The 27,175-nt window shown below is 41.0% G+C and overlaps 1 protein-coding gene across 1 annotated transcript; it reads left to right on the top strand.

The window, feature by feature from the left end:
* The first annotated feature begins 43 nt into the window (after positions 1-43).
* On the top strand, positions 44-3,769 carry LOC131189551 (zinc finger protein 429-like). Its single transcript, XM_058165715.1, has 2 exons — positions 44-270; positions 2,584-3,769. The coding sequence occupies exons 1-2, from the start codon at positions 44-46 to the stop codon at positions 3,731-3,733; spliced, it is 1,377 nt and encodes a 458-aa protein (XP_058021698.1). The 3' UTR covers positions 3,734-3,769.
* Positions 3,770-27,175: the final 23,406 nt, after the last annotated feature.

Genomic DNA, 27,175 nt, shown 5'->3' with positions numbered 1-27,175 from the left:
CTCCAGCGCCGAAGCTCAAAAGGCTCTCCAGTAACAGAGAGCGATGACAGAAAGCTCCCAGTCCCCTGAGGAAGCCGCCGCCGCCGCCGCCGCCGCCGCCGAAGACCCGGAAGTTCGGAGGCCCAGCCGCAGCCGCCGCAGCAGCAGCAGCCGCCCCAGCAGGAGCCTGGAGAACGCCAGCCGGCCCGACCGTTCCCAGGCCACTAGCTCATCCAGCCTTACCCCGTTCGCCGCTTCTGATGTTCCCCCGGCCGGGGCTGGGACCGGAAGGTAAAAAATAGCCATCTCCCGGTCCCAAGCCCCCGAAAAGGCCGCTCCCCCGTTCCTATTAGTTCAATTAGGTTATACTTTGTGTATGCTCTAATCCTTTCATTAGTCTGTTAAGTACAACAAATATGATTATTAATATTTTATTTGTAGTAAAAAGTGTGACATTAGAATATGATGATTGGGATAAAAATAACATTGAGATATTGAATAATTAAATAATGTAAGATTATAATTCAATAAAATGTGTACTATTATCACAACTATATAAGATTGTCAATTGTAGCAAATATGAAGAATATTATTTTATTTGTACTAAAATGAAAGACGCTAAGGTGCCACACTGTTCACACATTGAAATATTTGTAAAAATATAAGAAAAAACTTGGAAAAAAAGAAGCTAGATGAGTCATAAACAGATTTTATAGGACTACACGATAATACATATGGGAGAATATTTCTAGCTCAGTGAGATGAGGGGTCCTTGGTGTTCTTTGAGTTTACTTATTTTTCAGACATTTCGTTAGCCAAACTAGGTGACATCATCAATGCTAGTAAGGAGTGGGGTTTGCTCTCAGTGTATATTTTAGTGGCTTGCTCTGTCACTTTTGGTGGGGTTGGTCATAGAGGTTCTTTAGTTGGGCTGTTCGATGTTAGCTTGCTTGGAAGTTCCTTGTTTGGGGAATTTACTTCTTGATTGCTGACCTGGGTTAATTTTAGAGTTAATCTGTGGTCATCTAGGGGCTGATTGCTTGTGAGGTGTTTTGGTCCTTTTGTTCCCCTTTCAGCTGGTTAATTGTCTCTTTTGTATAGAAAGTAGATATTGTTTAAATCTACTGTATATGTCTACTGATGGCTAATTTATTAGAGTGCCAGTCTTCTAGAGGTTCCCTAGCCTAGTGTTTTTGGGTTTGGTTTGGTTCAGAATGGTTACAGTTTCCCAGTTCAAACTATGGTCAAGTCTATCCACATGTTTTAAAATTAAGGAGTTTTCATCATGTTTTCTGACTGGTAGTGGTGTTTATAGATGCGTTGTGCCAATTTTCTGCCTGTTTGTCCTACATAGTGGCTTTTGCAGTCATTACACTGTATGTGTAGATGATTCCTGTTTCTTCTTTGGAGGCCTTTCAGAAACCAGAACAGACAGCAGTGGTCCCTTAATTGGTTCCAGGAGATGCCCTGAATTCTTAAAAGGATGATTCTCAAACACACAACTTGTGACCCTTTTTCTCTCCCTTATCCTATGTCAGTGACTTGCCTAGCAAGGCCAACTTCCTGTCCACCTTCTGTGGTCATCTCCCTCTTTTTGTAGGGACCAGAAAAAAGAAAAATAATACATATACATGTAGAAAGTTAGATGTTATTTTTGCTTTAACCATTGAACTAAATTGATAGAGATGTGCCCACTTGTGTTCTGGGGGTGGGGAGGTATTGCCATCCAGAAAGTTAGATGTTATTTCTGATAAAAATACTGCCATTTATTTATATCCTATCTTTGTTATTTTTTGCAAATAACTAAAGGCGGTGGACACGCCTAGTACTCCTTCCTCTTCCCCCCTAACAACAACACTGTGGCATGGGTTGGGCTGAAGAGAGATTGGCCCAAAGTCACCCAACCAGCATTCATGCTTAAGATGGAACTAGAACTCAGAGGCTCCCAGTTTTTAGCCTGGTGCCATAACCATTGGACCAAACTAACTGAAATGTGCCCACTTGTGTTCTGAGTTTGGCATCATTCTAAGTTGAGGGTGGGAAGCTATTGCCATCCAAAAATTTTATTGACTTTCAAAGATTCTGCTCTGCAGACAAGTGGAGATGATACTTTTCATTGAAGTTGAAGTGCGTATGTTTCTGCCCCAGCATTGTACAGTGTTTAATGCACTTAGCGAGTTTGTGGAATCATGGAATGGTCCCAGGTCACCAAGCAGCTCACACACACTGGTGCTCAAAGATTAGATCAGGCATTTGTCATAGTTCATTGTGATGTCATCCAATTCTGGTACATGAGAATTGGTGAGTACTCACGTGGGTAACATCGTGGTTTGGAATTTTCATGTTTGTCTGTAAAACCGCCAAAATGTATTTTGCTAAATTTCAAAACTAAAGGTTTGATCATTTTCCTAGTCTTGCAACAGTTTTCATTTTTCTTTTTCAAGACTTTAATGGAGAGAGAGAAAAGAATAAAAATTACAAAGAACAATGCCAAGCGATACAGTGGAAAGCGGAAAAAGGGAAGTTTGCAGATCAGATACAACTAAAGATGGATGAAACAAAGAGATCACATAGTGGAATTAAAAAAAGCTTTCCTCGGCTCAGTTTGCTTCCTAACTATACAAACAACAATACAGGAGAAGAACCATATAAATGCATGGAGCTTGGAAAGAGCTTTAATAAATCTGATCATCTCATTTCCCATAAAAAGACATATTCAGAAGAGAAACGATATACCTGCAGGGAGTGTGGAAAGACTTTCCGTGATAATCATTCTCTTAGAACTCATGAAAAGAAATACACAGGAGAACGGCCTTATAAATGCATGGAGTATGGAAAGACCTTTAGTTATGGTAGTAATCTTACTATCCACAAGAGGATCCACACAGGAGAAAAGCCATATCGGTGCATGGACTATGGAAAGTCCTGTTCTCATAGTAGTTGTGTTAATTCCCACAAGAACATTCACTCAGGAGAGAAGCTGTCTAAATGTGTGGAATGTGGAGAGAGCTTTAGGTGGAATTCTAATCTTACATCCCATAAAAAGATTCATACAGGAGGGAAGCTATATCAATGCATGGAGTGTGGAAAGACCTTTACTTGTAGCAGTACTCTTAATTCTCACAAGAGGATCCACACAGGAGAGAAGCCATATCAATGCATGGAATGTGACAAGACCTTTACTTATAGCAGTACTCTTAATAGCCACAAAAGGATCCACACAGGAGAGAAGCCATATCATTGCATGGAGTGTGGAAAGACCTTTACTTGTAGCAGTACTCTTAATTCTCACAAGAGCATCCACACAAAAGAGAAACCATATAAATGCACGGAGTGTGGAAAGGCCTTTACTCGTAACAGTAATCTTAATATCCACAAGAGGATCCACACAGGAGAGAAGCCATATCAATGCATGGAGTGTGGAAAGAGCCTTAGTTGTAGTAGTAGTCTTACTTACCACAAGAGGATCCACACAGGAGAGAAGCCGTATCAATGTATGGAGTGTGGAAAGACCTTTACTTGTAGCAGTACTCTTAATTCCCACAAGAGGATCCACACAGGAGAGAAACCATATCGATGTGTGCAATGTGGAAAGGGCTTTACTCGTAGTAGTAATCTTAATTCCCACAGGAGCATCCACACAGGAGAGAAGCCATATCAATGTATGGAATGTGGAAAGGGCTTTAGGTGGAATTCTGATCTCACTTTACATAAAAAGATCCACACAGGAGAGAAGCCATATAAATGTATGTAGTCTGGAAGGATTTTTCATTGTAGCAGTAATCTTAATTCCCACAAGTGCATTCACACCGGAGAGAAGCCATATCAATGTGTGGAATGTGGAAAGGCCTTTAAGAAGAATTGTGATCTTACTTCCCATAAAGGGATCCATATGGGGGAAAAAACCATATCAATGCATGCAGAGTGGGAAGAGCTTTGCAAGGAGTTATACTCTTACTTGCCATAGAAAGGTCCACATACAGGAGAAGCCATATCAACACAGGAAATGTGGGAAGAGCTTCAGTAGAAATACAGGTTTTCCTCAGCTTATGACTGCAATGGAGAGGATAAGCAGGCCCAAACTGAGGGTGAGCAAAAGAAGATGGCCCACATCCCAATCCACTACAGGTAGTCCTCCACTTATGATCGTAATTTAGCTTATGATCAAATTATGTTTGTAAGTGAAACATTTATTAAATGAGTTTTTCACATTTTATGACTTTTCTTGCCACATTTGTTAAATGTATCATTGCAGTTGCTAACTTAGTAATACAGTAGTTAATTGAATCTGGCTTCCCCATTAGCTTTGGTTATTGTAAGGTTACAAAAGGTGCTGACATGACCCGAGACACTGCAACCTTCATAAATATGAGTCAGTTGTCAAGCACCTGAATTTTGATCATGTGACCATGGGGATAATGCAATGGACCTAAGTGAAAAATTGTCCCTTTTTTCAGTCTTCTTGTAACTTTGAACAGTCATTAAATGAACTGTTGTAAGTCAAGGACTACTAGTAGTCTAAAATCTGATGCAAGGACCATTTGAGCAATAATCCAATAAATACTAGACCTTACTAGATATACATGTATAAATTGCCTTTCTAGTGCAAACCAGAAAAAGGTGGATCCCAAATCCTGTTGCTGTTCTAGCTAAGTAGGAGGTTAAAACAAAAAAGTGAGTTTCAGTGGAGATTAAGCGCATTAATTGCCCTTTTAGTAATTTGCCCAGCCTATTATTTAACACGTGCAGATTTCCCAATCATTTGAAGCAATTCCATCTGAAAAATATATAACTGCTTTGTCTCAACAAGAGAAAATGTGGTCAGCATTCCTTCAGTAGAGCTGATGTACAGGCAGAAATTCAGTCCTCAATCTCTTATCAGATTTTCTTGTTTTGTTTACTCTTTTTACAATTTGACATTCCACCCTTGCTTCTAAGTCAGTGGTTCCCAACATGGGCCCCACGCCCCACAGGGGGGCAATTTGATTTTTAACGGGGGCAAATGGAACCTTGTTTAAACCAATTTAATAGCCTTTTAGGCTTTCTCCCCGTGATTAGGAGTTCACTTTTTGAATAGTAAGAATTATATGTCACAGGGAGGGGCATCAGGATTTTAGAGATGCTTAGGTGGGGCATGGCCAAAAAAAAGGGTTGGGAACCATTGTTCTAAATGGAATGCAAATGTCAGCAATAGCTGTGGAAGAAATCTGTAAAGAGAAGGAGATTTCACGGATGCTGAATTGGAAAAAAATAAAAACAGAGGCTGTGTGTATTAAATATGTGATTTTTTTTATCCCTTCCCTTTCCTTGTTCTTGCTCCAAATAAAACAGTAAAAGGATAATTTTGGCATCAAAAAGAGTCAACCATCAACTGAGAAAAGGGATTTTGAGAAACTGCAGGGCCTAAAATAAAGTTAGTTCAATCACTGCAGGAATGGTTGGGAAGTATCTGCCACGTTAGAAAGTGCTGCAATTCACAAAGGAGTTACTACTTCATGCTGATGAAAACTGAATTCAGGTCTACTGTGTGAGACGGTGACTAGAGATAACCAATAGGAACGAGAGAGTATTTTTCAGTCTAAAATATTGTTGATGTCACTGGTTCCTCACCATAAACCTGTAGGCGTACATATTCTATGGAAGAAGCTTCAGATGAAGAGTTCTGAAAAGAAGCCACAACTGTGGGAAGTCCTATAAACCCAAATGCAAAAAAAAATTCTCTAGTGAAGATGCCAAATTCTGTTTCCCTATGGAATGACAAACTCCCAGACAAAAACTAAAATGGGGTGTGGTTTTTTTTGGTACATTTATCTGTAGCCTTAATTTAAATTAAAGAAGTACAGTTGATAACGATTTCTTTCCAGTTATATAGTTAATGAATTTGCCTCCAACTGTGAGATGGGCAGTATACAGTATACATTTAATAAGTAATAAATAACAGCCTGATACATTGGGACACGTTATTTTTAAGGGTTTTTTGGGGGGGACTATTATGCAGCTACAGGCTCTTTCTCCTTTTGTCACAAAGTTTTTTTAGGCAGGATGTATTTCTCTTGCCCCTCAAGAGATCCCCACAGATCAAGTTCCTGTAGTGTGGAAATAGCTTCATATTTAAACCTATTCCTTGTTGTGTCCAGTAACTATCAAGAGAAAAATGATTTATCTAGCCAAACATTCAAGAAGAACCTAAACAGGTCATAAACATATTTTATAGGATCACGTGACACGTATGATACACATGGAACAGCGTTACATGGATAATAAAATAGCCATGAAAGGAAAATGTCTATCCAAATTGTCAAAGGTCTTCTCTATGTCTGAAAATTTCATTCCTGCTTGCTTTTCATTGTTTCAAATATCAAACATAATTATCACATTCAGTCAAAAACACAAATTTTATTAGAGGTTATCTGATACGTCTTGCTATTGCCTCAATATTTCTATTCTGTTCTCGGAAATGGCAAAAATCTCAGCATATTTGAAAGACTGTTCACAAGAGAAATTACACAGTGGAATGGAGAAGATGGATTGACTATATTCAAAATAAATATCAGACTAAGAAATATCAAATAGGTTTTGAATGAACAAAGTGTAATGGAAATTAAGGCTCTATGGAGAGATGAGAGTTTATGGACAGTTAGCATAAGTTTAGTTTAGTTCGTTAGAAGTTTACTACACCCTGTATTTTGCTCTGGGAAGTCTGGGTGGGTGGGGGGGTGGGGGAGGGAGAGGGGTGGGGGGGAGGTAGGGGGAGGGGGGATATTTGTTAAAACCTTGTAAAACTTTTTCAGTTAAAAAAAAATATTTCTGTTCTGCTCTGATAAGATAGGCACATCAGTACATCATGAGGTATTCTGGGCCTACCTTCTTTTCTGGCTGTTTTGTCGGAATTCTGCAGCCGGCGTCCCAATGAAGTCAGAGCCTCTGAAAGGAACGTGTCGTTTTATATAAATAAATGTATTTAGCATCTCCTCTAGATTTACATCAAATAAGATAGGCACATCATTACATCGTGAGGTAAATCATGAGGTAAATCTCAGAACAGCATACAGAGGCCAGAGAAGAATAAAAGGCGGGAAAAAAGGGAAACTCCCCCTTTGACACCTAGCAACCAATCATAAGGTAGATTGCCTCATGCAGGAGCCTGCACTCTTCAACTATGTTTTTTGGCTCATTATACAATTTATTGGTCCAGCCAGCTATTAAATATCTTGAACCCCTCCAATTTATAGCTGTACAGCATTGAAACCAAGTTCTTTCACAAGATCTTTGTGTCTTTGTATATTCAAAGGCTTTGTCATGACGTCAGCTAAATTAATTTCTGATGGACAATAAATTAGGCCATTACATTTTCTTTCACTGCTTCTCTGACATTACAATATTTTATGTCAACATGCTTGCTTTTGGTTTTTACTCTCTGACCTGTTGCCAGTTGTATACATGCCATTTGTGTTATCTTCAAATATTCCTTTGTTATACCAGCTATACTGGTATAGTTCCTTTTACTCCAATATCCAAATCCTTTTAAAACTGTATATACCGTGTTATCCCTGAACACATTTCTGACAATGCTATGAACTCCACCTCAGCTGTAGAAATGGCAACTGAAGTCTGTTTTCTAGATTTCCAACCAACTAGTGTGTCTGCAAACATTATAATAAATCCTGAAATTGACTTTCTATCTTGTACATCATTAACTCAATCACTCCCTACAAAACATTTCAATTCAAATTCATGTGATGGTTGCAAATGCAATGCAAAATCCATAGATCCCTTTAAATAGCATAGTATTTTAATTCCTAACCATTGTTGCTTTGGCTTTGGGCAACTAACCTTGCTTTATATTGTACTTCATCATTCATCAAAAGTTTCTTTTTGTACACCCATCTGCACCTAACAACTTTTTTGTCCCTCTGGCAATCTTATTGGAGTAAAAATCTTACATGTCTACATAGGAACATTTCATCATTCCTCTTTCCATTTCTTTTGTTGTGTTAGAGGTAAATTTAATACTTCTAGGTAAGTTTGGGGCTCATAAAAATATTACATACTTTTACTATGAATCTGGATAAACACTTATTTGCTCTTTCAGACCTCCTTGGAATAAAATGTTCCTGTTTCACAAGAATCCCCTCTCTAGACCCTGAACTATTCTCAGGTTTCTGTTTAATGCGCTTGTTCAATGTTCATTTATTGGAGACCTCTGACTAACAGGCATTAAAATTTCAACATTGTGTAGGAAGTTAGCACCCACCCCTCTCCTAGGAAAATGAGATATTTTAGGAAATATTTAAAGGACAGAATATTTCCCCTAAAAGGGAGGCAGAATCTCAGCCCCCTCCCTTGTCAATGGGGCATTAAGGCCTGGGCCAATCTATTCTACATAACAAAGATCTACCTCCTTCAGGCAGAGCCATAATAGGAATCCCAAAGCCCTTTCATTACATCATCACCCAGCAAGGCTCAACCAAGCTTGGGACTCAAAAACACAACCTACAAAGTTACCCCTGCATGGTTCCATGGGAGTCTGACAACCAATCAGAATACAAGCTCAAATTCAAAAGCCCAGAGAGGGTATAAAACCCAGGCACTCTCAGCATCTCTTCCCTTTTTTCCTTCGCCCAAGATCTTCAAGGCATGTGATCCTGTCCACCATTAAAACCATCTTTCCAAGCAGCCACCATGTTCCCAGTGTCTTTCTCCCCACTTGGAACTGAACCCAGAAGGACGTTTCTTCCAACAATTGGCATGTACCTTTCCCCAATTCTCATGTTCAAAAAAATGTGCAGAATGTGAAATAATAATATTTTTGTCCATCTGTAAACCTATATGCCTTTGATCCTGACTGACCTATACATTTCAATTCCCTTGCTTTTGGCTGTCCTTTCCTTCTAATTGTTTTGGGGATGTGCACCTATGCACCGCTGCCAAAGATTCTTTGTGCCAAACAGGGTTGTCTTTTATTGCTGAACTCCATAGTCTATTGACCAAATAATTGGCAGTTAAAATTGCCTCACCCCAATGCAGCTTACTCATTCCTACATCTGTTAATAATGCATCTTTCATAATTTGTAATACTCCAGTCCTGTGTTCAGCAACTCAATTCTCTGCCCGAATGTAGGGGTTCATTCTATGGGTTATATCCCTATGAGATTGTCAATGGGTGACCAAGGCCTTTAGGCTTTGAATTAATTCCCATCTCAGAAGGTGTTCTTCATCCTGACCAATGGTCAAGTTACTTCCTGCTATACCATCTTTTCAATGGGAGCAGCATCTCACCCAAGCACGAGTCAGATTCCATCAGGACCAGAAGGGTCCTGACACTCCCAGTACCTGCCCTCCCCAGTACCTGACACTACAGCCTATGAGCAGCTGCAAGCAGGAGTTTGGGTGCATCACAAAGTGCATCAGAGAAAGAACAGGCTGTCTCTAAGGTGGAAAGATCCATATTTGGTGTATTAGTTACTCATAGCAATGCCAAGCTTGAAGGCCTGACTTTGAGAGTTCATCTAAGCCACCTAAAGTGCTCTCCATCTTCAGAAACCCCAGAAGAAAAATCCAACAGAGTCATTGTTCTCGGTTCCCATGAAGTGAGTGGAAGAAAGAGACACTCATAACATAACAACAGAGTTGGAAGGGACCTTGGAGGCCTTCTAGTCCAACCCCCTGCCTAGGCAGGAACCCTACACCATCTCAGTCAGATGGTTATCCAACATTTTCTTAAAAATTTCCAGTGTTGGAGCATTCACAACTTCTGCAGGCAAGTCGTTCCACTTATTAATTGTTCTAACTGTCAGGAAATTTCTTCTTAGTTCTAAGTTGCTTCTTACTTTGATCAGTTTCCACCCATTGCTTCTTGTTCTACCCTCAGGTGCTTTGGAGAACAGCCCGACTCCCTCTTCTTTGTGGCAGCCCCTGAGATATTGGAACACAGCTATCATGTCTCCCCTAGTCCTTCTTTTTATTAAACTAGACATACCCAGTTCCTGCAACCGTTCTTCATATGTTTTAGCCTCCAGTCCTCTAAATGCACCAAAGTATAAGACGCGTCTTAGTTTTTGGGGAGGAAAATAAGAAAAAAGCTGATTGGCAGGTGGATTGGCTGCCCAGAATACCCCCAATCAGCTGTTCCTAGAGGTGAATTTTAGCAACAAGTTCCTTGGTTGTGAGCTCTGTGCCTTGCTTTTTTTGCTTTTTTTTCCCTGCCTCTGAAAGCCTCCGAAACAGCTTCAGAAAAAAAGTCTCTGAAGCTCTGTTTATGGGCTTTTTTTTCTGAAGCTCTGTTTGGGATACTGGAGATCAAAACGGAGAAGACCTGCACAGCCAACATGGATTTTCCTTTGGTGCTCAGGTAGGTGAGTATGAAAGAGACCCAGACACCACAGAAGACCAGCATGCTGAAAGTTATCAGCATTGAAGGCCCCAGGCAGGTTCCTGACTAGAAAAACAAGTAAGTAAATGACAGTTAAGAAACTCATATAGCTTAGAACTGTGATGGCGAACCAATGGCACATGTGCCATAGGTGGCACATGGAGCCATATCTGTGGGCACACGAGTGTTGCCCTAGCTCAGCTCCAACGCACATGTGAATGCTGGCCAGATGATTTACGGGCCTTCCGGGCCGTCTGGAAGTTGGGAAACGGGCTGTTTCCAGCCTCTGGAGGACCTCGGGTGGGGTGGGGAAGGCCGTTTTTTCCCTCCCCAGGCTCCTAGAAAGCTTCTGGAGCCTGGGGAGGGCAAAAAATGGGCCTACAGGGCCCACCGTGCCATCGCATGCCAAAAGCGGGGGGAGCGTGGGGGTCATGCGCTCATGCACAGGGGGGCAGGGCGCATTGAATTATGGGTGTGGGCATGTATGCATGCTCCCTCCCATGCTCCCCCCACTTTTGGCACATGACGGCAAAAAGGTTAGCCATCACTGGCTTAGAACAACATAAAACATGGTAACAGAGCCTTCATTGCATTGAAGGATGATCTCTCCAGGCTGGGAGTGCATGTCAGAGTCAGGGAACGAGGGAGAAACTCCCTGTCAGGGTTCCAACAGATACCCTAATTAAATCATGAGCCTCAAGCCAAGCTTCAAAAGAAATCCAGTTATTTATTAGGAGCTTCAGGTTGGCACGTTCCAAGTGAAACCAATTCTAACCCCATGTAATTTATGGCCAAAACTTGACTCTGTTCTCCTCTTCCCCCAGGGTGTGTCATCAGTCACATTCACCAACGAAGCAATTTTGCGGGTTGTAGAGATCACTCTCCTCCGGTCACTGTGGGTAACCCTGGGAGACAGCCTTGAGAGAGATATGTCTGGAATGTGCTTTTGTTTTTGGCTGTAATGCTGCTTCATCATTTTCCCATCCTCCTTGCCTATGGCAACTTGAGACCAGGCCAGGGATGCTTTGCGAGTTGACACTCCCAGCCATATGACACGTGAAATTTTGGATATCAGAATGAGAAAGGATGATGGAGTTGGCCAAGTTCTTCCCCAACTATCTTCTCATCCTCGTATCAACCTTTTAAATTTTCAAGATTGTTTTTTTCTGCTATGAATTCAAGATGGACTGAGATGTATATGTGTATGTGTATGCATACATATATGTCTTGGTGTCATTTTTGTATAATTTAGCATTTTTTGATGCTGTGTTGTTATATTAGTATTGTTATCATCATTATCATTATTATTATCATCATTTTCTTATTTTTGAGAGCAGTTTCATTCTAATGTGTGCCATGGTTTATACAAGAAAAGACAATTAAGGTTATTGAATTCAAGTCAGTTTAATTCAGACTTCCAGAGACTATTTCATGGGCATTTTACTGGAAAATATTGTAGAGTTGGAAAGATGAACAACATAAAGAGATATTATATCATCCTTGGTGGATATGAAAAAAGCTTTAAAAATACTTTCAAACTCATATAGATACAGAGGATTTTAAAGATAACAATTCCATTTAAGTCCAAATGTTTTATTTGAGGGTTGATGAATAAACAATTAGAAAAATGCCATGTAAGATTGTTTCAATATAGTGTATGATTAGCATAGAATAGAATAGAATAGAATAGAATAGAATAGAATAGAATAGAATAGAATAGAATAGAATAGAATAGAATTTTTATTGGCCAAGTGTGATTGGACACACAAGGAATTTGTCTTGGTACATACTCTCTCAGTGTACATAAAAGAAAAGATACCTTCATCGAGGTACAACACATACAATACTTGATAGTCATAGGCTACACTTAATGATAGTTATAGGCTACAATTAAGCAATCAGGAAACAATCAATTACGGTATAAATCGTAAGGATACAAGAAACAAAGTTACAGTCATAAGTGGAAGGAGATGGGTGATGGAAACAATGAGATGATTAATAGTAGTGCAGAATTAATAAATAGTTTGACAGTGTTGAGGGAATTGTTTAGCAGAGTGATGGCTTTACTGTGGCAAGATTACTATAGGCAGAAAGTTTCTGAAGATTCTGCACCACCCACTATGAAGGAATGGTTGTTGAAATTGACAGGAACTGGCTGAGATGGACACACTGACATTTTTGGCATATCAACAAGATTCCCGTTGCAGAAGTGACATGTTTCAAAAACCTGGGTGTGGTATCTTAGACTTCAGGTAGGCTAAGGACACTGAACAGATATAGTGCCTTGATGATTAAAAAATATCACTATCTTCCAAACACCCTTTAATTATTTCAAACAAAATCATTGGCCCTTTATGTAAGGCAGAAGTGTCAAAATCATGGCATCACATTTTCATCACGTGACATATCACAACTTTTTCCCCCTTTGCTGAAACAGGGGTGGGTGTGGCCAGTGTGTCACCCAGCTAACCTGCGGGCCATGAGTTCGACACCCCTGATGTATGAAGAACATGCTTGGGCCATTTTCTACCTTGTGGGCTGTTGGAAAATGTTCAGACTTAAAATTCCTCTGTCTCACATTTCTATATTTCTTTTAGTTGTAAGCTGCTTCTTCGTATTCAGGTCTGGTCTCAGAATGATAATGTAGCACTTGGGGATGAAGATGCAGCCCAGCAGCCCAGCACTGGAGGCGAAGATGGAGAAGACCTGCACAGCTACCATGTATTTCCTTTTGGTGCTCAGGTAAGTGGGCACAAAACTCACCCAGACACTGCAGAAAACCAGCATGCTAAAAGTTATCAGCTTGGCTTCGTTTAAAGTCCCAGGGAGATTTCTGGCCAGGAAAGCCACTGTGAAGCAGATGGCAGCCAAGATACCCATGTAATTAAGGTTGATGTAGAACATGACAACAGACCCTTCGTTGCATTGCAGGACGATCATTCCAGGCTGGGAGTGCATATCAGAGTCAGGGAATGGGGGAGAAACTTCCAGCCAGATAGAGCAGATGATAATTTGAACAGCAGAACAAGAAAGGATGATGGAGTTGGCCAAGTTCTTACCCAACCATTTCTTCACTTGGTTTCCTGGTTTTGTGGCCAGAAAAGCCAGCACCACTGTGATTGTTTTAGCCAGGAGAGAAGAAATGGCAACTGAGAAGATGATGCTGAACACCGTTTGTTGTAGAAGGCAGGTGACCTTCCTTGGTTGACCAATGAAGAAAAAAGAAGACAAGAAGCAAAGTAGGAGGGAGATCAGGAGGATGTAAGATAGGTCCCGGTTGTTGGCTCTGACAATGGGAGTTTCTTGATATTTAATGAATATGATTAAAACAAAGTCTGCAGTTAAGAACATGATCAGGGCAAAAGAGACCAGGATGATGCCTAGATGTTCTCCATAAGACAAGAAGGACAGAACTTTGGGGATACATTGGACCCCGTCCTCATTTGGATATTGATCATCCAGACACTTGGTGCATTTTTCCGTATCTGAGAATACCAAAATGATTATTTGTTTTAACAATCTTTAAGAGAGCTGATTTCAACCAACTTAGAGAGTTCTTGCTGAGGTTTCCATGACTGGAAACCCTCAATGGGGAAATGCATCTTTTAGCTTTGACTTTCAAGAAAATACTCTGGATGAATCTACTTCCACAAAACCTGCTCTTTTCTTTGAGGTCACCCACCTTCCTGAGTGGAGATGGTCCCGTCTGGATAAGGAATGCAATCATAGCAGCAAACTGGGTCTCCTTCTTGAGACTGCTTGACAAATCCAGGACGACAATTTTGCACACATTTGGACTGAGGCAGAGACTAAACAGACAGACAATTAATGCCAAAGAAAATGTGTTAGAATTTACCATCCCTGGAAAACGGAGGTGAACATGAATATTAATCAGAATAGAGCTGGAAGTCTTCTAGTCCGGCCCCCTGCTCAAGCAGGAGATCCTATATACCATTTCAGACAAGTGACAGTCCAGTCACGTCTTAAATACCTCCAGTGATGAAGCACCCACAGATTCTGAAGGCAAGCTGTTCCACTGGTTAATTGTCCTCATTGTTAGGAAGTTTCTTCTTAATTCCAGATTGCTAAGTAGTAGCTTCACTTAGTTAATATAAACTCTCTAACTAGTTAGAAATATTTGCAGGAAATGCAGCCACTGACATATTCTTCATTTAGTTAATCCTTTTTGCTTTTGGAATAAAGGACTTTTCTACCTAATTAAGTCTGGAGGGATGGAATTAACAAATGTTTTAAGCATCAATTAGTAACCTGTGGGTTGTTTTTTTTCATGATTGTACCAACATCATTTCCTCTATTTTTCATGTATCCATGACTTTAAAGTATGATGGTATATTCTAGTTAAATTTTAGAATAATTTTCCCCCTAAAAGATTTATTAAAGTTTTATTCTGTTAGATTTATAAAAATAGAATAAAACTGTGGTGAAGAAAGAAACGTATGGCTGGTAGGATCTGCAAAGGATTCTTAAAGGCTATAAAAATATTGCAAAGCTGCTCTCCTTTGAAAGTAGTGTATAATAGTCTCCCGGTTAAGAGGTAGGAACATCTATATCTCTCCCACCTTGTTGTGCAACTGTAGCCATGACAGAATATCTCTATTGATAATAAATCTCTGCCTTTCAAAACTCCCCAGTTGCTTGTCAATGGGATCCAACCTGGGAAGAAACACCCGGCTTACGACGTTCAGATCTGCTGCTACATCTCCATTTTGGTCCAAGTACAATTTCCTATGGGAAATATTGCAAAACTCATTCTTCTCCAGAAATGGATGGAACTAGAATAGAAAATTCCAAGAATTTTCAAAACAGAAAACAAGAATAAAATAAATAATAAAAAATATTCTTATTTTTACGTTTGAATCTTTCTTTTACCGTTGTCTTAATTTGCAAATATGGTGAGCTGGGAGAGCAGGTGTTACCACTATCTTCAAAAGTGAAAAGGACTCAGATAAATTAGTCAATGATATGTTGAAAAAAGCATGCATCGACAAAATATATAATTGACCAAATTTGTCTATTAAAGGGAACATTTAGAACACATCACAAATAACCAGAGCAAAGAAACAAACAAAAATATTCAGAAATTCCTTGGAAAAAACAGGGTGGTTATCAGAAACCATGGCATTCTCAAGAAGAAAGTTGCCAGGCTAATCTTCCAGGTAGACCAGATGGGAAATATGACTACCTGAGCTTTTTCTACATGATTGTAAAGGTACATTAAGAGACGCTTGCAAATCTTATTGTACAAATCTCCCACCAACTATTTTTACAACCTGAGAAGTTAGAGGAAACCTTAAAAAATTATATTTTTTATTTTCATGTGCACACCATTTTTATTATTTATACAAATAACTCAGTGCTGCTATTTTTTTCTATTTCCCCCACAAAATCTACCCTGTAAGGTAAGTTGGGGTGACAGTCCAAAGTCACCCAGCTGGATCTCATAGTTAAGGTGAGATCTCCTACTATCTAGCTTGATGCCATACCATATTTGTAAATATCATTGCACTTTCTTAATAGATTTATGAATGCTGGTGATATAACTTAATTTCACCAAAATATTAACAACGCACTTCCTGATGTGAGGATGAGAAACTTGAACCTTAAGGGAGGGCTGAATACTATGATAATTAAGTGTATAAAAATCATATTAAAAATTCTACTGATATGATTTTCAGTGTTTCTCATAAAATTGGGGAGTTATGAATAGTTCCTGGTTATCTATTCTTCTACACTGTTATTAATACAGCTTTTTGATAAATTCCGATTTTGTGATGCAACATTTATATCAATACATTGGGATGTCAAACTTGCGTCATCACGGCAATTCCATGTGACGTATCACAACTTTCCGCCGCCTTCGCTAAACCAGGCATGGGCATGGCCAGTGTGTGACGCATCTGGCCCGCAGGCTGTGGATTTGACACCCGTGCAATACATAAACAAAGCTATTTTGATGTCATTCTAGGAATAAAGAGCTTCCAGAAAAGTATTTATGTATTTATGTTTCCCTTAATGTCTTCCCTTAGACACATGGAGTTTTCATGTCAAATGATCTAAGTGTCAAAGCCCACTGCAACTACATAGCAAAAAAGGCCCTAAGAGTTGTAAACCTAATCCTGCGTAGCTTCTTTTCCAAAAACACTACACTACTAACCAGAGCATATAAAACATTTGCTAGACCAATTCTAGAATACAGCTCGCCTGTTTGGAACCCTCACCACATCTCTGACATCAATACAATTGAGCGAGTCCAGAAATATTTTACAAGAAGAGTTCTCCATTCCTCTGAAAACAACAAAATACCTTATCCCACCAGACTTGAAATCCTAGGCTTAGAAAACTTGGAACTCCGTCACCTTCGACAAGACCTAAGTTTAACTCACAGAATCATCTATTGTAATGTCCTTCCTGTTAAAGACTACTTCAGCTTTAATTGCAATAATACAAGAGCAACCAATAGATTTAAACTTAATGTTAACCGCTTTAATCTAGATTGCAGAAAATATGACTTCTGTAACAGAATCATCAGTGCTTGGAATACTTTACCTGACTCTGTGGTCTCTTCCCATAATCCTAAAAGCTTTAACCAAAAACTTTCTACTATTGACCTCACCCCATTCCTAAGAGGACCATAAGGGGCGTGCATAAGCGCACAAACGTGCCTACCGTTCCTGTCCTATTGTTTTTCTTTTCTTCTTCCTATATATATATTGATGCTTATACCTCCTAATATTTACTCATATATATGTTTATATACTATATAATCCTTTTTATATGATGTTGTGACAAAAATAAATAAATAAAATAAAAATAAATAAACATGTACATAAGAAGTGTGCATCTGAGGCAAAGTGCAGTCTTAAAAACATCATTCTCGGTAAGTGCTTTTGTGATTGCAATTTTGTTTCGAATATCTGCTTTAGTTCTGTGCAACACTTGTTTTGTAGCTGTTTTTTTGTGGTACTTTTATTAACTTTGGATTCTGTCCTATTTGTGTATAAATTGCTAGTTTACATGGACAGATTGCTTGTCTAGAGTCTTTGGTTTGTGCTGTTTGGACAGAAATTAGGTGTCTGACTCAGTTGGTGGGTTCTTTTGAGTTGCCAGTGCCATGCTATCAGCCCCCTGTTCCACATAGGCCCTGCATGAGAAAGACAGTACAGACAATTGTTGGATCTGTCAGAGTGAGAGCTGTAGACCATAAATATGATGCATAATAGTTGTAGTGTTCCTGCTGAACTTAATAGGGATTCTAAGGTGGCAGGTTCAGCCATTTGTAATTATAATGACACAACTGGGCAAGGGATTGTGGTCCATGAGGAAGAAGTTGTCTTGGAGAAGGGAAGATCTGCATCAGGTGTTGCAAATCAGCCATGAGGAGTGAGTAGGGTATCTAAAAAAGAGAAGGCACCTTCTGGTTGATGACTCAGCTGTAAGAGGTGCCTATTTAGGAAAGGATGTGGACCAGGTCTCTCAAGGTTAGTGCTGTTGTGGCTTGCTGGCGGCCAGCAGAGCTGGCAGCAGTCAGACAGTGAGGAGGTTGGGGAGGAACATGGGCCACTCCTGAGGGCTGGGGAAAGCTCAGATGAGGGCTCCGCATTGGAGGCAGAGAGGGAGCTAGACAGCAGTGAGGCAGAGGAACAGCTGGAGCCTGTTCCCTGTGTGCGCATGTGCAGACCTGCCAGAAGACAAGAACAACTCAGAAAGCAGGGTTGACTTGGGAGTAAAGCCACACCTTGGAGGTGATTGGCCCCTCCCGAGGAAACAAAAGAGGAACGAACGGGGAGTGGGCTTTTGCAGGAAACAATTTGTTTGTTCCGTGACTCTCAGAGATTCTGTGCCAAATTTTGCCTTGTACTGTGTTTGGAAACTAGTTACATGACAGCTTTCCAAGCGAGATAAGGTCTGTGTTGATAAATATTCCTTTGAAAAACTGTTTGGACAGGCCTCGCTGACTGTTAATGAAAAGAATTCACAGTCGTGTAAATAAAAGAGGTTTTGCCGGGACCAAGACTCTGCTTCTTGCTTTTTAAGGGAGCCTAGGTCAGAACAAGTGCAACCCCACCCAGAACTAAAGATGTTAAATTACTGGATCTTGAAGATCCATGCAGCAGAAGCTATTTGGTCTTGCTTGGCTCAGCCAAAACCTCTTGTCCCCCATCCCCACAAAATTATTCTCTGAGTAATTAGATTGGCCAAGCTGTTGGCCTTTGGTAGCACAACCAGGACGAGAAGGTACCTCTCCTCCCTTGGAGTTTCATGGATCCTGGTAGGGACTCCATACCTGCCATGGCTGCATCCTCGGAGTCTCCAGTGTCTTTTCAGTCTTCTTGCTTCTCCTCCTGGATCGGGAAGAATATGCAGCTTTCAAGGCATCAGCCAGAGTCCTAATAACACTGTGCAGATGGAGGTGAAAAGAGATCAATGTCCTTCTCTTTTCCTCTACAGGCCTCAGTAATGCTCTCTGGGTGCATCTTTTCCGACCTTTGACAGAAAAAGCATGCTTTGAAAAAGAACAGTGAAAATATCCGTTTTCCAATTGCACAAAGAGTTTGGTTCCAAAGGGATCATCTTCTGGCCTTTTCTTTTCCTGAAAAGCAAAGCTCCAAATACTATGGACATAATTTGTAAAGGCTCTCCCATCCTAATACCAAATGATCGATGCTTTCCAGTATCCAGACTTTCCCTTCAATGGGTCCTGGAACACCGTTTAATGTTAACTGCAAAGTATGAATTCTATCCCAAGTGTTAACATGCTCTATGTAGTTTACAAAGACATTGACTTGTTTCCATTTAGAGATGGCATCCCTGAGGGGTGTTGTATGTCCAATTGCTGAGAATCGTTGTGCTATAACCACACAAATTCCATTGTCGACAAGCATATGAATAAAAGTCCTCATGAAATTCTCTCCCTCCTCTGTGTCTGAAGCAAAGAGACCAATCAAGGTCCATCTGAAATGAAGGAGCAATTGGACAATTGCTGGATATGTGATTCCTTTTTTGGGGGGAATCCGGTAGAAAAAAGGAAATTGACTTTTATCACTGAGAGTCTCTGAAACAATTGCATCACTAATCTGCAAAAGCAATGAAAAATGCTATGCTGTATTTGGGGTCAGATCAAAATACTAGATTTTAATAAATCCAACTTGCTGCTCATGAATATATTAGAATAGTATATTGTTAATTGTCAAACCATATCAAGACACAGTATATAACAAAATACAGAATACATAACATTAGCAAGACTGTACAAAAAAAATGTAAAAAAAAAGGATAAATAATGCAAATCTTATTTCTGTACCATATTAGCAGTAAAAGGAAACCAGGCTACGAAAGAACACAATGGCTGGACAGTTGACACCATCAAAGCTGACACCAGCCAGAGCACAGAACAACTCAAAGAAGTACTACAAGATCAGATGATGTGGACAGATCTGGCCCATGGAATTGCCATGAGTAATTATTTTCAAATAAATGCCTCTATTATATGTTGTTGTTGAATTCTGACCACATAGAAAATACTTAAGCCCTTGTTCTAAATCAATTCCTTTAATGAAGAGGGGGGCTTAGATTCAGTCTCACAAAAAACTCCCCTAGATAAGGAAAGATGTTAATTCACTCTATTGGCCCATCATCAGAAACAGCCATTTATGGCTATGATGCCATTTCCAGAGACCATAAATTTGAGTTTTATTTATTAATAATCACAAAAATGATGGAAGAGAATATTTAAAGCTCATTGCTGAAATGTAGGCTCCTTGGTATTTTCTGAGTTTGATTGTTTTCTTGCAGATGTTTCATTACTAAACTTGATAACTTCATCTGTGCTAGGAGGGAATGGGGTTTGTTCACATATTTTTATTCTGGGAGCTTGCCTAGACATTGTGGATGGAAATGGTCTTGCTGGTTCCTTGGTTGGACATTATTTAGACCAGGATCAACACATTGCAGCAACACAGAACATCACAAAAAAGGAAACAGATCATCTATACAGCATGTAGATGATCAAAGTGTGATAGCCGTGTTCCAATATCTCAGGGGCTGCCACAAAGAAGAGGGACTCAAGCTATTCTCCAAAGCACCTGAGGTTAGAACAAGAAGCAATGGGTAGAAACTGATCAAGGAGAGAAGCAACTTAGAACTAAGGAGAAATTTCCCAACATTTAGAACAATTAATCAGTGGAACAACTTGCCTCAGAAGTTGTGAATGCTCCAACACGGGTGAAATGCTCCCGGTTCAGACTGGATTGCCCAATCCAATAGCGATGGCGGTGGGTGGTTTGGAGAACCAGTAGCAAAAATCCCTCCCCACCCATGTCCAGCTGAGCCGCACAATCATCAAGAGGTGTTTTTTTTTTAACTTTTAAAAGCATTTTTTCTTCGGCCGAAAAAATGCTTTTAAAAGTAAAAAAAAAGCCTCTGATGATCGCACGGCTCAGCTGGGATCATCAGAGGCTTTTAAAAGTACTTTTTTTACAACCTTTTCGACTGAAGAGGTTGTAGAAAAAATGCTTTTAAAAGTAAAAAAAAAAGCAAAAGGGAATTGATAGTGTGATGGTGTGATGGTGTGAAATGGAATATGTTTTATGTTATATTTTAGATTATGTTTGTTAGTTACAATACCCTGTATTCTGTTCTGGGAAGTCTCGGGGAAATGGGGGAGGGAAGATTATAAATTGATTGATTGTCTTTGTACAGGAATAATGGTAGAATTAAAAAAGTTGGAATGGTGTAAAGTCGGGACTGCTCGGTAACCACTCCCGAAGGGAAAGGGTAAGGAAAGAGGAGTAAAGGAAGAAAGTAGGTAGGCAGGTAGGTAGGTAGGAAAGAAGGGAGGGAGAAGAAAGGATAGGAGGAGAAGAGGAGGAGAAGATAGAGGGTTAGAATGGTAGTGAGAAGTGGGAAAGAGGTGGGGAAGTAGGAAAGCGAGGAGAAGGATAGTGGGGAAAGTCGAAGAAGGATGAGAAGGGTAGAAAGGATTAAGGGAGGGAGTGGCGGTCGAGCAGCTCTGATGGAGTATAATTTGAGTATAGGATTGATTGTTGGATAAGTGATTGTATTGTACACTGGTCAAATTGTGGGAATTATTATGGAAAATAAAAAATTTTGCTCAGAAAAAAAAAAGTAAAAAAAAGAAGTTGGCTGTGCCCACCCAGTCACATTACACCCCCCCAGAAGCCATGCCCACAAAGCCAGTAGTAACAAATTTTCACCCCTGCTCCAACACTGGAAGTTTTTAAGAAGATGTTGGATAACCATTTGTCTGAAGTGGTGTAGGGTTTCCTGCCTAAGCAGCTTCATCAAAAACTCCCTGACTGACCAACTTAATATAGCACAACTAACACAAATTGTGAAAAGGATAATACTGCTGTACAGTAGAAACAGCTCAGAAACTACCAACAAACTATTACAACTAAATGGTATCATTATAGGACACAAATCAAGTAAAGCTCTCCAAAATATCCAGCAGCCCCAGAAGAAAAAAACAAAACAAAACAAGACAGGAGTCCTGTATAATATAGAGTGTAAGGACTGCAACAGACACTACATAGGACAAGATTGTCAGAACGTATCCATGGATGCCAGCTATCTGTCAGAAGACCCTTTGATAAGTGCACCAGCGTGCCTACCATCCCTGTCCTAATGTTCCTTTTTTTTTTGTTTACATTTATATCCCGCCCTTCTCCGAAGACTCAGGGCGGCTTACAGTGTATAAGGCAATAGTCTCATTCTATTTGTATATTTACAAAGTCAACTTATTGCCCCCAACAATCTGGGTCCTCATTTTACCTACCTTATAAAGGATGGAAGGCTGAGTCAACCTCGGGCCGGGCTTGAACCTGCAGTAATTGCAGGCTGCTGTGTTCTAATAACAGGCTCCTTACAGCCTGAGCTATCACGGCCCTTTTTACTTACTCTTTTCATGTATTCAAATTATGTTTATACTTTTATCTGTTATCTTATATATGCTTGACAAAATAAACAAGATAAATAAACATAGAGCAGTTATTAGAGGGTAGAAACTAAATCTTCTCAACAAGGGGCCGTGATAGCTCAGGCTGTTAAGGTCAGGTCCTGCAATATAGGATTAAGTGAAGTAAAGAGTATTAGGACCTCAACTGGAGGGCATGCAACTCCATCACACTGAATAACTTACAAGCGAGGCTGACTAGAAGGAGCCATGTTGAAAGGCAACATTTTAAGTGATGATGTGGTTTCAGTGATGACTATACCAATGAAATGGTCTCCTGGACTGTAAATGTTACATGGTTTTTTCCCACCCCAGTTATCAAAATTCAGTGGGCATTTCATTCTAAGCTTCTCAGAGACTGCATGAGACACCAGCAGCATTAAAAGCAGGAGATTCATAATTTATAGGACTGAATCAACCCCCTTCCTGTTTGTAAACAACAACAACAAGAATTCTATGAATTCAAAGCACCCTCTCTTTCCCAATTCAGACAGAGACAAACCAATCTTTGCTGGAAAGGAGAGAAAAGTACACTCAAGAGCACAATCACTGCCTGTCCCAAAACTTGGGCCACATAGAGTGTGAGCTGTGGCATTTATCTTTTCCTGATGTTAGATAGATTTCTTGTTCCTTCATTCTCATGTTCACATCAAATGCAGTCATTGTAGCAGAAGATGTTTCAAAGACCGGGATGGTGGTAATTACAGTGTGAAATTATTTCTCCTCTTGGGATCCTGAAGTTCGTCCAAGACTCCGAGCGCAGAGGGTCAGCTGGAGAATAGCACGTAAGTGAAAAATAACAAATAGCATGTAAGTGAAAAATCATCCTGAGGTTGTTGGGGTCCCTCCTGTCAGGACATGTCCAGAAAGTGATGCTGGAGAAAAATAGTTCAACACTCAGGTGATTGACTTCTGCTGCTCTTCATTATGGTGTCTTGTCTCCAGAGACTGCTGGGGAAGGTCACCCAGAGCTATGGAGTTTGATTAAATTCTTCATTGATGACACAAGTTTAGTCCTGCTTGTCTTCTAATGCAAAAATCCTCGAACCCTCCCTAATGTTTATTTTATTTATTTATTTATCAAACATGTATAAGATAACAGATATAAGTCAGGGTGTTCTGTGTGTGTGACTTGGTGGGTGGGTGTGTCATGTGACTGAGTGGGTATGGCCAACTCAATGTCACTCACAGCCATGCCCACTCAGTCACAACCCCTCCCCACCAGGCCATGCCCACAGAACCCAGTAGGGAAAAAAAATAATTTCTATTCTGCCTTTTCCCTTTCCCTCGCCACCTGTTCTCCCTTCACCTAGGCCCCGGAGCCGCCACCTGCCTCAATGGGGTCGGGGAATGCATCATTCCCCAACTCTGGCCTTTCTCCGGAGCTGCCGCCCACTCACCACCCGCTCGCTGCCTGCTCACCCTTTGCCTTTGGTCAAGGGGCGGGGCCCAGGGACGCCCCATTACCTGAGGCCCCGGAGTCACCCCCTGCTTGCCGCTTCCTCAACCGGGTCGGGGAATGCACCATTCCCCGACACCAGCCTTGTCCCGGAGCCGCCGCCCACTCTTCCTTCATTACGTGGCATATACTTACTTTCCTCCAGCGGCTGGCTGCCAGGAAAGGCAAGCGTCCAAAAGTTACCGGAGTTGCTCTCCTTGAATATGCTGCCTTGTTCTATGCGCCGGCTGTGCAAGCGCCCATCCAACCTGCCACTGATAAATAAATGAAATAAATGGTGTGCGCTTGCGCAGCTGGTGCATGGAAAAAGCAGCAATGGCGGTGGCATATTCAGGGAGAGGGACTCCAGTAACTTTTGGATGCTTGCCTTTCCTGGCAGCCAGCCACTGGAAGAAAGTAAGTGTTGTGTCTGCGCCCCTCGAGCGGGCCCTGACCAAAGGCGAAGGGCGAACAGGCGGTGAGCGGGCAGCAAGTGGGCGAAGGAAGAGCGGGTGACGGCTCCGGGGAAAGGCCGGAGTCGGAGAATGGTGCATTCCCTGACCCGGTTTGGGCAGGCGGTGGCTCCGGGGCCTCAGGGAATGGGCCCCAGCCCCTGACCTAAGGGTGAGCAGGTGGCGAGCTGCCTTCCCGATGTTCCGGTGTCCAGCTTGCAAAGGCTGGACTGCGGGCCGTGGACTAGTTCGGGGGCATGGCCAGCCAGCGATTGCTACTGGATCGGCGAACCAGAACCAAACTCCGCTACCTACTTGCCCGATCCGTTCCGATCCAGTAGCATTTCACCCCTGATATAAGTATAAACATGATTATGAATACAGGATATGGTTACGAATAAATGGGGACAGTAGGATAGGGACGGTAGGCACATTGGTGCGTTTATGCACACCCTTTACACTCTTAGGAATGGGGAGAGGTCAACAGTAGACAGTCTAAGGTTAAAGTTTTGGGGGTTTGAGAAAGTAACCACAGAGGTAGTGTATTCCAGGCATTGACCACTCTATTGCTAAAGTCGTATTTTCTGCAATCGAATTTTGGAGTGATAAGTTTGTATCTATCGTGTGCTCGTGTATTATTGAGGTTGAAGCTGAAGTAGTCATTGACAGGTAGGATGTTTTAGCAGATAATTTTGTGTACTATGTTTAGGTCAGACCAAAGGTGGCGTAGTTCTAAATTGTCTAAGCCCAAAATTTCAAGCCTGGTGACATAAGGTATTCTGTTGTGAGCAGAGGATTAGAGTACTCTTCTTGTGAAATATCTCTGGACTTACTCAATTGTATTAATGTCCAATATACAGTGTGGGTTTCAGATAGATGAGCTGTATTCGAGAATTGGTCTAGCAAAGGTTTTGTATGCCCAAGTTACTATTACAATATGACCGGAGAAGAAGTTTCACAAGATTAGGTTAACAACTCTTAATGCCTTTTTGGCAATGTTGTTACAGTGAGTTCTGGCACTTAGATCATTTGAGAGGAGTACTCCAAAGTCCTTGACAGAATGAGGACAGAAAGGTCCATTTTTCAATCCTAAATTGAAGCTGACTTTGAAATTCCTTATGCTTGAAGTGAAATTTCATTTCCCATCACTTCTGGAAATGTCAATTGTTGGACAAGAATCAACTAAGAAGTAGGAAAGAGAGACGACCAGAAGCGTCACAGCGGGACAGTCGGGGAAGAGCGAGCTCCACTGAACTTCACAATTTCCTGGCCTGACAAACCGCTCTCGAGGGGTCTTCGGACCAGATCTGTCCTGTAGAGATGGTGAAGAAGGAGAGGCACCTTGGATGACCAAGAGGAACCGGCAAGTTCCTTGGAGGTCAGAGGAAAGCTCTTCGACTTGGCGGCAGTGGCGGTGGCCATAGCGGCCATCATTAAGCTGGGGCAACCAGACCAAGATTTTGAACAGGAGCAGTGATTTGAATGGAATGTTGAAGCCAGGTGAGTGAACACCAACTCACAAGAAAAGATTTTAATTTGAAATTGGCAAAAAAAATTAATAATGGTGGTGGAATAGCGACTGAATTGAGAGAAGAACATAAACACAACAAGAAATAAGAGAAATGGAATTATTTACCCTAAGACCCAAAACAAATTTGGCTTATTAAATACTGGAGATTCCCCAAGCAGAAGGAAAAAAAAACCCTCAAATAAAGCTGGAGAGGTTTGGAGACTTTTAGAACTTTTACGGAATATATAAAGAAGCTGGGGGATTTAAAACTACAACTTGGTGAAATTTCTCTGACTTCCATTTTCCCTGGTGAGTTGGATTTAATACAATTGGGACATAGACTTTTCTTGGTTTTTTTTTCCTTGAAAACATTTCGCTTCTCATCCAGTAGTGGGTTTCAATTTTTTTTGCTACCAGTTCTGTGGGTGTGGCTTGGTGGGCATGGGAGGGGAAGGATACAGTAAAATCCCCATTTCCTCCCGATCAGCTGAGACTTGGGAGGTAGAGAATAGTTGGGATTGGGGCCAGTCAGAATTTTTACTACCGGTTCTCTGAACTACTCAAAATTTCCACTACCGGTTCTCCAGAACTGGTCAGAACCTGCTAAAACCCACCTCTGTTCTCATCCAAGAAGCTTCTTCATTTTGCGGCAAAATGTTTTCAAGGAAAAAGAAAGAACAACAAAGTCCAGTTGCCTTTTGGAAAAGCACCTTTGGGATTCCCTGGGTGTTAAACTATCTTCCTCCAGCATCACTTTCTGGACATGTCCTGACAGGAAGAACCACAACCACTATAGAACACTACCCTCAGGGTTGTATCCGTCACTCTTCACTAACATGGTTTTCTCCAGTACCCCTCAGCACATGGAGCCCTAGACGAACTTCAGGATCCCGAGAGGAGAAGTTGCTTCCGCATTGTAATTTTCATAATTCCAGCCTTTAAGACCACTTCTGCTACCTCTCCAGCGATTGCCTTTGATATAAATATCAGACTGAAGCAACATGGAAGGGATCTTGCATCAGAAAAGGATAAATGATTCAGTTTACACTCTGTGTGGCGCAATATTTAGGACAGGCGGGTACCATGCTGTCAAATATACTTTCTCTCCTTTCCAGGTGAAGCTCAGATTGTCTCAGTCTGTATCGGGAAAGCCACCGGCATTTCCATCTTGTGACAGTGCTTTGAATTCTTTTAATTTTTCTGTTATTGTTTAGAAGCAGAAAAGGGATTGATTCAGACCTATGCATTTGAACTTTCTGCTTCTGTTTCTGATGTTGCTAACGTGTCCGCAAGTCTGTTTGAAGCTTAGCATGAAGTGCCCACTGAGTTTGGGTCACCACCACGGAAAAAAACCATGGAGCTATTACAGGCCAGGAGACCATCTCATTAGTGTAGTCACCAGTGATTCAAAAATATCACGTGTAATATTGCT

Source organism: Ahaetulla prasina, chromosome 2, assembly GCF_028640845.1.
Source record: "Ahaetulla prasina isolate Xishuangbanna chromosome 2, ASM2864084v1, whole genome shotgun sequence".
Taxonomy (NCBI): domain Eukaryota; kingdom Metazoa; phylum Chordata; class Lepidosauria; order Squamata; family Colubridae; genus Ahaetulla; species Ahaetulla prasina.
Note: the sequence above shows the minus strand (reverse complement) of the source record. Positions and strands in the feature narration are given on the sequence as shown.